Source organism: Elephantulus edwardii, unplaced genomic scaffold, assembly GCF_000299155.1.
Source record: "Elephantulus edwardii isolate Elephantulus edwardi_28Jun2011 unplaced genomic scaffold, EleEdw1.0 scaffold00085, whole genome shotgun sequence".
Taxonomy (NCBI): domain Eukaryota; kingdom Metazoa; phylum Chordata; class Mammalia; order Macroscelidea; family Macroscelididae; genus Elephantulus; species Elephantulus edwardii.
In genome coordinates this window covers 12,407,508-12,421,494 of record NW_006399835.1, presented here as the reverse complement: position 1 = coordinate 12,421,494, position 13,987 = coordinate 12,407,508, and the positions used below count along the sequence as shown (strand labels likewise).

The 13,987-nt window shown below is 36.7% G+C and overlaps 1 protein-coding gene across 3 annotated transcripts in view; it reads right to left on the bottom strand.

Annotated features, from left to right (window-relative positions):
* Nucleotides 1–13,987, bottom strand: part of SENP7 (SUMO1/sentrin specific peptidase 7) — a 201,644-nt gene that overhangs the window by 75,534 nt on the left and 112,123 nt on the right. For 2 of the 3 annotated variants that reach the window (XM_006890011.1, XM_006890010.1), the window contains one exon: nucleotides 1,058–1,176. In XM_006890011.1, coding sequence (XP_006890073.1) covers nucleotides 1,058–1,176 — 119 coding nt within the window. Of the gene's footprint in view, nucleotides 1–1,049; nucleotides 1,177–13,987 lie in introns of those variants that run through there. The other variant, XM_006890012.1, reaches the window with a different exon arrangement.

Genomic DNA, 13,987 nt, shown 5'->3' with positions numbered 1-13,987 from the left:
AACACCAAATAGTATAAAAATGGAATTCTGTGCTCGCTTCAGCAGCACATATACTAAAATTGGAACAATACAGAAGATCAGCAAGAAGTGTTCCATATTAAAAAAAAAAAAAGGAATTCTATTTGCACAAATACAATTTAAAATTAAAATTTTGCAAACATTGTACTTGCTGTTGCTAGTTACTAACATACCAAATTAAAGAGCTTGACAAAATTATGTAAGAAAGGGAATATTAAATATTTCCAATGTATTATTTTGGTTAAAGCTAATTCTATATGCAAACTCAAAGCACTACAAAGAATGATATACTTGAGAGTTAACTCGGAATTTCCACTCACTTACACATTTTATGTTACACAACTAATATGCAATATATTATCTTCAGAATAGCAATCATTTTAAGATTTCAATAAAGTTTCAAAATTGAATTCTCTTAAAATCACTTTCTATACTATAAAGCCCTTCAGGGCTACTACAAAACTATAAAATATTTCCTTCATCATACATCTTTCATTGCTACATCTTTAAAATTCTATAATAACTAGTTAGGCAATACCTAAGGCTAGAGGTCAGAAACTTTTCATTCATGTATTTCTACTCTATCCAAGAAAGAAATGGAATGTAAAGATCATACATGGTCTTCATATCATCTGTACTAATTCTATTTATACTGTTATTTAAATTGTTAGTTGGTAAATAATTACTTCTGGAAATATTAAAATTTAATTTTTAGAATTAGTAAAGAAAAAATGTGTGCTACAGTATATAAGTAATAATATAAGCAGAAAGTAAGTTTGGTTTGGGGAAATTTTTTTGCTAAATATTCTCCTTTAACTTTGATGTATGTTTTAAATGTAAGATGAAACAAAGCTATTTCTTTATAATTTTAAATCATTAGAACTGTATTAGGACAAAACTCAATTTTAAAACATTTTTTAATTAATTATAATTATATAATTATAATTTTAATAAGCATTTACAGAGATTTTGGATTTCCATTCATTCACTGCTGCACTTCTCTCCCTAAATTTTAAAACATTTTTGAAGGCTCACAAACCTTTAGGTTGAGTATCAGACATTACAAGGGAAGTATCAACATCATCTCTTTGCTTTTCTTTAGTGTGTGGCGTCTGCTTTGCAGATTTATTATTTATTGTCTTACTTGACTGTGAAACCCTGTAAAACAGAATTATAAATATTCTTCTGAAGTAAAAAAGAAGTTAGAAGCTAAATGGTATATTCAACAACAACAAAGATACAAATCTAATGGGTTACAGTAAATTTTCACTTAGAATGCATGATAACCTAGGCAGTCTAAAGAACATTCAAATGGTAGGAGAAAAAAAACTTGATATTTTTAATACAATATTAAATTTCATTAAATTCCCCATATGTCTTGCATGCACATATGTTAAATCAAACAAAAATTTATTATATAAATTATATTTGCATAAAAAAAATAAAACACAAGTCCATATGTAGAGATGTTTGTCTGTAGTTGCTAATTTATAGACAGAAGCCCTGGCAGTGCAGTATAATACATGTTGGGCTGCTAACAGAAATATAGGTGATTCAAATTCATCAGTCACTCTGTGAAAAAAGATGAGGCAATCTCTTCTTACAAAGATTTACAGGCTTAGAACCTAGTGGAGGGTCACCAGTACTCAGTATCAGTTCAAGGGTGAACCAGTCACTCACTGCCATTAATTCTATTTCCAACTCATAGTGACTTTACAGCAGATTTCCCAATCTCTAAATCATATCAGGAGAAAAACTGCCTATCATTCTCTCAGGAGTAGTTGGTAGATTCAGACCACCAGAGAGGCCACCTTTGGTTAGCAGTCCAACAACTTCTAAACAAAGCAAAGAGAGTTCCCATAGAAGACAATAGGTTTAGTTTTTTAAACTGTGTAGTTAGGGACTGTGATGTCCAGGTGGCAAGAAGCTGTGCTGCAATACCGAAAGCACGCAGTTCAAACCCACTAGCTTCTCTGCAGGAGGAAGATAGACAATTTCCTCCTGTGCAAATTAAGTGTCTCTGAAAATCCACTGGAGGGTCAGCACCCCTAACACACACCTTTCCTGAACCTGAATCATACAATGTTTCCCTGCTCTGACTACTGACTCCTGATACAAGTATAGTTTTCACATGAGCACAATTTAAGTGTTCTGGGATCACCATTCTTCTCAATGTTACCTACAATTTGTTGTGATCCACACAGTTAAATGCCTCTGGATAGTCAATGAAACAGAAATTGCTCTGGGACTGTCAGCTTTCAGCCACAATCAACCTGACGTTGGCTATGATATCCTTAGGACCACAACCTCTTCTAAACCCAGCCTGTACATCTGGAACTTCTCTCCTGAGTTGTTTGCTGGAGAAGGTCAAGGACTGTAGTCTTCCATATGGATTAAAGCTCAACATCAAAAAAGCAAAGATTCTCACCACTGAGCCAAATGGCAGCTTCATGATGGACAGAAAAGAGAGTGAGATTGTTGATAACTTTAGCTTGCTTAGTTCCACAATCAACGCTCCTGAAACCAGCAGTCAGGAAAGCAAAAGACGAACTGCACTGGGAAAGTCTGCTGTCAAGGAAGTCTATAGATTATTGAAGAGCAATGATGTCAATCTGAAGACTAAGGTGTGCCTGATCCAAGACAAAGTCTTTGCCATTACTAGCTATATATCCAAAAGCTGGACAATAACTAAGGATGACTGAAGGATGCCTTTGAGTTGTAGTTCTGGAAAAGAGTGTTGAAGATATTGTCGTCTGCTAAGAAAACAAACAGATCTGTCCTGGAGAGGGTGAAACTGTACTCGAGAGGTAAGGACTTCGAGGCTCTATCTCACATACGCTGGGCACATGGCCAGGAGGGACCAGTCTTTGTAAATAGGACATCATGCTCAGAAAGGTAGAAGAACAGCACAGGAAAGGAAGAACCAGGATGAGATGGATTAACTCAGTGACTGGAGAAATTAAGTCTGTCAGATACAATGAGATTGGCTCAGGATAGGGCAGGTTTCAGAGTTACTGTATGAGTAGCACTTGATGACACCTAACAACAACAACATACACACTGAAATGGAGCTCTGGTGGCTTAATGGTAAGAATCTGTGCTACAATCCCAAATGCATGTGATTTGAAGCCACAAGATGCTTCGTGCATAAAGGACAGGTAATCTCCTCCCATGTGATTTGTTGCTGTTGTTATGAGCCACCAACTTGCCTGCAACCCATAGCGACCCTATGTAGAACAGCTCTAAACTCTGGCCTGTCCTAAGCCAGTCTCATTGATTCTGACACACCAACCCCCATTGCCCCAGTTACTGTATCAATCCATCTCATCCAGGGTCATCTTTTCCTGCGCTGTCCCTCCACCCTTCCAAGGACCTCCACCCTTCTCCAAGGACCAGTCTTTCCTAGTCACATGCTGAAAGTATATGAGATGAAGCTTCAAAATCTTAGCTTTAGCTTCCAAGGAGACACTTGATTTCACTCTCTCCAAGACAGACCTGTTTGTTTTCTTGGCAGTCCATGGTATGTTCAAGACTCTTCTCCAGAACAACTTGTAGGCATCAATAATTCTTCTGCCATCGTTAGTCATTGTCCAGCTCTCTGAAGCTAACAAGTAAGTGCGAAAACCAGGGCCTGGATTAGGCACACCTTAAGCCTCTAGACTGACATTGTTGCTTTTCAGCACTCTGGAGAGGTCCCTGATGGCAGATTTTCCCAATGCAATTCGTCTTTCGACTTCCTTAAGAGTGTTAACTGTGAAGCTGAGCAAGCTGTAATTGTTAGCAATCTCAATTTCTTCTCCATCTATCATGGAGCTGCCAATTGGCCCAGTGGTGAGAATCTTTGTTTTCTTGATGTTGAGCATCAATCCACAGTGAAGGCTTCAGTCCTTGATCAGAAATAAGTGCTTTAGGTCCTCCTCAGTTTCACCAAGCAAGGTTGTGTCATCTGCATAACGCAGATTGCTGATAAGTCTTCCTCCAATCCTGACGCCACATTCCTCCTCATACAGCCCAGCCTCCTGGATAATCTGCTCTGCATATAGACTGAAAAGGTATGAAGACAGGACCCATCCCTAGAGTACACCCTTCCCAATTTTGAACCATGCGATGTTTCCCTGCTTTGTTCTGATGATTGCCTCCTGGTCCAAGTACAGGTTTCACATAAGCACAATCAAATGTTCTGGGATTACCATTCTTCTCAGAGTTAGCCACAGTTTATTGTTATCCATACAGTCAAATGCCTTTGCACTGTCAATGAAACACAGACAGACATTCCCCTGTACTCTCTGCTTTCAGTCAAGATCCATCTAACATTAGCTATAATATCCCTAGAACCACAGCCTCTTCTAAAGCCTGCAGTTCTCTGCTGATGTGCTATTCCAGTTGTGACTGGAGTAGAATATAAAGGGGCAACTAAGGAGAAAGGAAATAATATGACCTCTGCTACTATGAAGCAAAGTGAGCTGATAAATTTGGGTCCTTTTAAAAGGCTTACATAGCCAAATACAATATTCCTGAAGGAAGTAATGCCATTAATGTTGACACTCTCCCAAAATATTCAGAGGAAAATTGAACAATACCAGACTATTTATCAGAGTAAATTTTCAACACTGACAAGACACACTTGTTATGGAAAAGTAATCTAGAAACACTCATACTCACTAAGAGGTAAAGTTGATGCTTTGTTTCAAGGCAACTGGAGAGTCATTGTGCCACTTAGAAGAAATGCTGGATTTACATTAAAATCTCTTCTTTTCTACTATTTTCTTTCAAGTAATCAAAATCACTGACAAAAGTTAGCTGCTGATCAGAGATAATACATATAAAGCAAAAAGTATGTATAGAGTAATTAGTACATTTTTAAAATTATTAAATAATGTGGAAACTTTTAAAATATCATTTATAAAAGCATAAAAATACTTGGGAAAAAAACCTAGATCCCTGTAAGCTATAAAATATGTGTCCCGGCATGTCAAGAAGTGTCAGAATGGACTAAGATAGAACAAGGTTCAGATCTTTTGTTCATAGGGTCGTTCTGAGTCATACTGGACTACACAGAACCTAACAACAATATGAGTGTTAAAAAGCTAATTATTGTAAAGATACTTATTCTCCTAAATTAATATAATCATATTAAAAATCATCAGTTTTCAGTAAAATCTGACAGCTTAAACATTCAAATCAGAACCAACTCATAGCTGACCCTTCAGTAAAAGATTGCTCATCAATTCTGAGCCAAGCTGTGCTGAGTAGAGGTAGCTCAGTGGGCAGCAGAGGCGGCCTGAGCTACAGAGTAACTCATTCCCTATCAGTCTTTCATTTCCCACCCCACATTCAACATCAAAGTATTCAGTCCAGTGAGGTCCATTAGGAAAAACAGCCTTTCCAACCACAACCTGGTCATTTCTCAGAGCAAAACCCCTGTGGACGATCCGATGAACCTGCTGTACAACATGAACAACAATCACTCCAAGCTCAAAGAGCTGGAGCCCAGCATAACCTAGAACAAGAAGGTGAGCAAGATGGAAACCCTGCAGCACGTCATCAAATACATCTTGGACCTGCAGATCACCATGGATTTGCAACCTACATCATCAGAGACTGGGGCAAAACCAGTCTTCCAGGATGTCACTGACCACATTCAACAGACATCAGTATCCTATCCTTACAGGCTTCTGAATTCCCATCTGAGTTAATGTCAAATGACAGCAAAGCACTCTCTGGCTAAATAAATGTTGTTCATTACTTCATACACCCCTCTTTCTTTGCACAACAACAAATCCACAAGATCTCTTAAGACGCTGAACTTAATTTTTAAACCATTTCACAAGGGAGGACAAAAACAAATTGAACTGACTTTTTGGAGAAAAAAAAGGAAAACTAAATGATCATCTTCCCCAGGGTGTTTTCTGACCTGGACTGATAATATTTATTTACGGAAAAGACTTTTAAATACCCTTTCTGCAGCTAGAAGGATTTCATTATATACGATTCCCACCATGGGGAGCGAAAACGTTAAAATCACAAAGAATTGCCCAATTTAAGCAGGTTTTACCTTCTTTCAAAGGTGGAGCATGAATACCAGAATGAGTCAATATTCAGTTACTTAAATGAAGTCATTTGGTCAGAAATTACATTTTTGATGCAAGCCTACTGAATGCTGATGAACCCAAAATAAGTAGGGAAATGTAAAGAACGAAGATAAATCAAGAACACTGGTGCTGCACACTGAGCATACAGTATACAAACAAAGCAAAATAAAATCTGGAAAGAGTTGAAGAAATGAAGGCATTTATTAGGCTGACAGCTCACTTCTCAAGATCAAGAAAAAGCCAGATAGCAAAAGTTGAGTTGCATCTGCCACCAATGGTTGTTAAAGAACTTTTATAGTCAATACTTTTAAAAGCATGAAAATTATTCCAAAAGATAAAAGAATTATTTTTCAAAAAAATTAAACCAAATATACAGTATTACATTTTTAAGGGAAGAAGTTTGTAACTAGAATTCTGCAAAACCATTTCAAAAGCAAAAGTCCCAATACAGATACCTGTGGGCACCAGGGGAAGAGGGGAGGGAAGGTGAGCAGCATTTGATGGCACAGCCTTTCACTAAAGAACTTCTAAGGTTCAAGAAGCAGGAAAATTATTACAAAAATAAGATGTAAGAAGAATTCTTCAACACACACCCCCCCAGAACAATAAACCAAAAATACAAAAAGAGTAAGAGAATTTTTTCTTTTTTTAATATTTCAATATAAAGAGAATTAAAATAGTAATAGAAAAACAATAAAATTTGGAATTAAAAGCAATCTGGTTCTGTATTAATCAAAATTAGAATAAAGATACTAATTAACTTTAAACTTTGTTAGGGTAATCAAATATTTTATGATTTATGTGAAACCATTTTTTAAAAATACTGTTATAACAAACTCAAGATCTGTGAAGCGCCATACACTGAGTACCAAATCAAGAGTCCTTTATTAGCCAGAGGCCGAGGACGAGCTCATGCTCCAAAGGACCCTGGACCTTGAATGATTTCATACTCAAACCTTCTAAAAGAAAAAAACTACAAACATGTGAGTTACTGTTAGGCTTTGTTCTAAAACATGCTGTCCCTACTCTAGAGAGCAAAAGCAACATACTGAAGCAGAAAGCTAAACTGCTAGCAGGCAGCTACCCAGAGGCTGGAAATACCCTGCCTTGTGGTTTCAGAGAACACCTTGTTTTGCTCTGTACATTCAACCAAGCAGTATTTTGTAACTGAGTTACAAAAATAACCTACTGAAAGAGAGAAAAGCATTTATGAAAAATTAATTGACAGCTGGGCTAAGATGGAATTTGTTAGGCTAACTCAAATACTTCAGTATGACCTGTCTAAACAGAAGGAAGATAAAATGTAAGACATAATAAGCAGGCAATAAGAAATCAAAACACGTGCTGCCATAGGAAAGTCTATTGTCAAGGAACTTTCCAAAGTACTAAGAAGCAATGATGTCAGTTTGAAGACTAAGGTGCATCTGATTCAGGCCACAGTTTTTCCAGTCATTTGCTATGCACCTGACAGTTGGACAATAAATAAGGATGAGAGAAGAGGAATCAAAGCCTTTGAGTTGTGGTGTTTAGAGAAGAGTACTGAATACCATGGACTGCCAAAAGGACAGACAGACATATCTTAGAGATATTATGGCAGGGTGCTCCTCAGGATGTCTGATATACTCTGGGCATGTTGTTTGTTGTTAAGTGTCAGAGTGCAGTATGGCACAGAGACCCTATGAACAAGAGATCTGAACCTTGTTCTAACTTGTGTTATTTTCATTGCTTGTGACATACTTGAGCCCACTGCAACACTGGGTCAATCCATATCACTGAGGTTTTCCTCTCTTTCATTGACCTTTCTAAGCATGATGTCCCTTTCTATGAAATAGCCTCTTTTAGCCACATAACAAAAGCATGTAAGACAAAGCATCTCCATCTCTGCCTCCAAGGACCACTCTGGCAGCATTTTTTGTTCCAATATTTTTTTTTATTTTCTGTTCGTTTGCATACAAAATTTATATACACTGTGTGTCATTTATACACTTAAAATGAGTCATTCACACATTCGTTCATATGCATTGTGTTTTATAAAATTTATCATCACTGATCTATTCCTATTATTACCCTGACTTTTCAGGACTCCATTGGTTCATTCCTAATTCCTTCACTCCTGCCCCTCTTCCCCTCCTCACCCTTTGTCTCCTTCCCCCTTGTTCACCTTTTGGACTTCTATGCACACCTTACTAGTTATCCTTCTATTTTTATAATAATGGTCTTATGCACTATTTGTTCTTATGAGACTGAGTTAGTTTACTTAACATGATGTTCTCTAGACTCTCTCATGTTATATTTTACAAAACTGTTGTACCTTGGTATTCCATTGTGTGAATGTACCATAATTTCTCAATCCCTTCATTTGTTGTTGGCCATCTGGGCTGTTTCCATGTTCTTGCTATTATGTATAATGCAGCTATGAATGTAGGTGTACAAATATCTGTTTATGTCTCAGTTCTATTTTTCCAGGTTATGCTCCTAGCAATGTAATAACTGGGTCATAAAAAATTTCTATGTTCAGCTTTTTGAAAAAAATGCCAAACTGCTAACCGGAGTGGTTTTACCATTTTATACTCTCACCACCAGTGCATGAGAGTTCTCCTCTCTCCACATCCTCTCCAACATTTATTGGTTCCTTTCCTGTTAAATTTTGCCACTGCTACTGGGGTGAGATGACATCCACTGTTATTTTGATCTACATCTCTGACTGCCAGTGATTTTATACATTTCTTCATGTGTTGATTGGCCATTCGAATACGTTCCTTTGGGAAGGTATATTTGGGAATACATATTCCATATATTTTGCCCATTTTGTGCTTGGGTTATCAATATGTGGATTACAGGTTTCCACTATTATCCAAACTTAAAGTGTTTCTATAAAATTTTTCATAAACTAAAATGGTATAAAGCAAAGAATCATTATCTTTCATTTATATAAAAAAATTTTCCAACATTCCAAGATCCAAAAGAAAACTCACAAATCATAGCAAGTACCATATTAAAATAACACTAATATATAATGTTCACAGAGACAGTTCAAAGCTAAGGTGGATTGATGCAGAGAAGCTGAGTGTAGTTCCTGAGGAACAGCCTTAACAATGTCAGTATCACTGCTAAATATGTACATTGATTTTTCAAATAACTTTCTGTAAAACAAATGCTGAATGCTAGCTTTCATTTTCATAAAAGCAAAAGCTCTCCTTGGATTTTATACACTTAGCAAAAAAAATAGCTCCTTCATAAAAGAAAAGTGATAATAAAGTAAACTGTGGAAAAGCAGGTACATCAACTAAGGTGCAACTATTTAGGCTCTACCTGTACAAACCAAAGAAAAAGAAGAAAAGTAAAGATGCAAAACAGAACTAGCAGACCAAAAGAAACTCAAACGCCACAATCCTAAAATCAGAGTCCCTTGATGGTGCAATTATGACCAGCTACCACCGTTGATCACTCAAAATCATAGCAGAAGGTTCAGAAAAATAGTGGGAATGAATGTAGAACAAAACTGGACCGGGGGGGGGGGGGCACAAAAAGGCCAGGCTCACTGAAGCATCCACAGAGGTATACCTGTTAGAATAACACTGAAAAATTAAGACATTGAATTTCTTGGGGAAAAAATACTACACTTGGATTTAAAGAACTATATACAGTCCACGCCAATATTTTCAAATTACAGGTTGATGTTACTCGTGAATTCTGGAGTACAGTGTATCAGGATCGGCAAGTATTTAAGAATGACAGAGACTAGAACACAAAAAGAAAATATTGTGTACTGAATGTAGCATAAAAGAATTATGCATTATGTTGCTCAGCAATTCATGTTTGACTTTATTTATAGAAGCATTTTCTTTATTTTTTTTAATTTATTATTAATGTCAATGAAAATTTACAGACACTTTGGATGTCCATTCATTCATTGTTACACTTTACACCCCTCCCAACCCTGCCTACTAGTACACTACCCTCTTGGAAAAGTAAAAGAAAAAATTCTTTCATTGTTTTACAATCCCACCCCCCAGGTCCACTCCACTATGCAGCCTTCATTCTGGACTCCTGTCATGACAAAAATACCTAATCACATATGCCTTTTAAACAGTTTTCTCCCTCATCTGTTTCAATGCAGTATACAATATAGAACCCATCTTTCTCAGTCTCGCCCCAAGCCCGAGGCCCGTCTTGATTTACAACAGTGGCACCATGCAGTATTTGTCCTTTTGTGACTGAGATACTTCACTCAGCATACTGTCTTCCAGGATCATCCATTTTGTATAATATTTCAGGAGTTCCTTGTTTTTAAATGCAGCATAGTAGTCCATTTGTTTGTTGATGGGCACTTAGGTTGTTTCCAACTCCTTGCTATTGTGAACAAAGTCATGATATATGATAACATGCGTGTGCATATATCTGCTTAGATGTCAGTTATGGTCTCTTTGGAGCATATTCCCAGTAGTGGAATTGCTGGGTCAAATGGTATCTCTATTTGCAACTTTTTGAGAAAACGCCATACCACCTTCCACAGTGGCTGCACCATTTACACTCCCACCAACAGTGAATACGGTTTCCAGTTTTGCCAGCATTTGTTGCTTGCTATTCTGTTGAATTTTGCTATTCTGATTAGGGTGAGATGATATCTCATAGTTGTTTTGATTTGCATCTCTCTTAGAGCTAGGGATTTTGAATATTTCTTCATGTGCTTGTTAGGCATCTGAATGTCTTCTTCGGTGAAGGGCAGAAGCATTTTCTTTCTTAACAAGAAAATGTATTTTTTACAAAGAAGATTTATTATCAGAGAGAGAGGTTACAAACAAGAGAACCTAGGATGAACTTTACAATATGAACTAGAATCCAAAGAATTATGAACTTGTATTTTCATAATACACAGATAAATATATAAAATATAAATCTATCTGTAAATACAGATTAACACATGTTACATAGCTCTGACAGAGATAAGCAGTAATACTATCCCAGTAGCTAACACGTTAAACCAAAAGGAGAGTTATCAGAATAATGGGTAAGCATTCAGTTTCTAACCAAGAGATTGCCAATTAAAGGCTTAGAAAGGTAGAGAGTCAGCAAAAGACAAGATGACCTTCAAAGAGATGGACTGACACAGTGACTCTACAACGGGCTCAAGTATATCAGAGATGATGAGGAAGTCATAAAATAGGGTAGAGTTCAGATCTACCGTTCACAAGGTTGCTAAGATTTGTAGTTGACATGACTGTACCTAAAAGCTTAACAACTGTGGCTCCGCAGGAGAAAAGATAGGATGGTCTACTCTCATCAAGTTTAGAGATCAAGAAATTTTAGAAGGTTGTTCTAGTCTGTTCTACAGGGCACTATGAATCACAAATTATTGATGACACAAAACAAGAGACAGTTATCACTAGTCGAAAGAACTAATGGACTACGTGAACTTGAATGTCCACAACCCTGAGACCAAAAGACATAGATAGAGCTCAGCTGTCAATGACCAGTCTAAAAGCAATCATAGTAGATGGTCCTGGATAGAGTAGGAAAAAACAAAATCCCAAACCACAAAAATGGCACAATTTGCTGACAGTGTGACAGAAACAAGTAGAACCCTTGAGAAGATGGTCCTTAAAGATGGCCCTTAAATATGGTCCTTACATCTTTAATCACTCTTTGAATCTGGAACTAAACTCATTCCTGTAGTTCAGCTTTTATTCATCTAGTCAGTCAACAGGCCTATACAGTGACCAGCAACACCAGGGAGGGTCTCACTTCTTAAAACAATAAATCCAAATGAAAAAGAGGAGTATCTGCCCCGAGAGAAATCATAAAATTACAGGAAGTTGACAGAAGGATGAAAGGAAACAAGAATCACAAAGAGGAAGTGAGAAGAGTGCTGTTAAAATGTGAGAATTGTCATTAATATCACAAACCAAAGTATTGAAGAATGAGTGAATGAAAACCAAATTTGGTCTGAAAGGAATAAAATACTCAAAAAGAAGGTGGCAACATGTCAAAAAGACACAGGGGAAAAATTTTTTTAAAAGTCACGGGGATTACAGGGAAGGGGGGAGAGCATGCACAGGAAATGTGCAACCATAAATGAACAAATTTTTTTTTTTAAAAAAGTCATAGGAGTCAAATGGAAAGAATCAAATGCCAAGTTTGGGACCATGTATGTAACAAAATAAGTAACACTATTATTATAACCTATACAGTATTATAACCTATACAGTAAAAACACATGAGAACACGTACACAGACAAGCACATAAATAAGGAAAAGTAACTACTCTTTGCAAAAGAATCTCAACAAATAATAGAAAGAATGGGGGGGCGGGAAATAGTCATCAGAACACTAATAAGTGAAGTATGATCTACTAATTGCCACTTTAATTGGAAGAAGAAATGGGGGTCTATATTCTTATATATCCTCCAAGTATTTTCTGAAAAATATTTACAAATTACAAAGAAAATTAAAAATAACTATATTGGAGAAATTCATCAAACAACAATTTAGAGAAGTGATCAAGGTTGCTATCAACAGTAATAAAATACAGTAATATACCATGCACTGAGATAAATACATCATTTCTCTACCTGCTACTGTTAGGTGTCATCTAGTACGTTTCAATTCATAAAAGCCCTACATTTCCAAACAGAATGAAGTATTTCCCATTTTCTGCATCACTCTTACAATCACTGCTAGGCTCCAGCCCATTGCTGCAGCTACGGGGCCAACCCATCTCCTTGAACACTCTACTTTACCATGTGTAATGGCATAGTGTCTTTCTTCAGGAATGCTTTGTACATGTATGCTTCTAAGGATCATTCTGAGTAGACATTTTTCAAGGCAGACTTCAACATTTTTGTTCTGGGAGTCAATGGCCTGTTCAATATTCCTGTTGACATAAATAGATCTGTTGTTCTTCAGTCTTCTTTATTTATTGGTCAATTGTCAGATATACGAGACAACTAAGAATACTCTGCCTCGGGTCAGGACGTCTAAGTCCCAAAGAGACAACTTTATTTTTTTAAGATTTCAGAGAAGTCTTTTGTAGCTGATTTGCCAAATGTAATAAATTATTTGCTTTCTCATTGACTATGAAACCAAACAAAATTAAATTCTTGGCAGCATCAATGCTTTCTCCATTTATCACACTATTTGTCGAGGATTTTTATTTTATGATGATGTATAGTTCATATGAAAATCTCTAATCTTTTCTTTGTTTCCATAAGAACTTCAAGTATTCCCTTTCAGCAAGGTTGTGACATCTGCATATCACAAGTTAATACGCCTTCCTCCAATCACGATGCCCCCTCCTATTCATAGTCTAGTTTCTCAGACATTTATTCAGCACACAGACTAAGTGTGGGGAAAAGATTCTTCCTAAAATTCTGTAATCGCAATCTAATCATGACAAAACATGCGACAGTTAAAACGTATGGACATACAAACAAAACTAATGACTTTCAAACTATCAAAGGCATAAATGACAAGCATAGACAGTATCTGTCATAGACTGGAAAAAGACATGGTGACATGAAAATTTAATTCCATGTAAAATACTAAGCTAGATCCTGGAACATAAAAAGTGCATCAATGGAAAAAAACTGGTAAAAATTAATAAAATTCTATCAACAATCTGCGTTATGCAGATGGATGGATGGCGAAGAGATTGAGATTGTTCACAGTTTCAGTTTGCTCGGCTCCACAGTCAACACTCTTGGCACCAGCAGCCAGGAAATCAAAAACCGTATTGCAATGGGAAAGTCTGCAGATAGGTTCCTCTCTGAAGTACTCAAGAGCAACGGTGTCTCTTTGGAGACGAAGGTGCGCCTCATACAGGCCATGGTCTTTGCAATCACTTGTTATGCATCAGAGAGCTGGACAATGACTAGGGA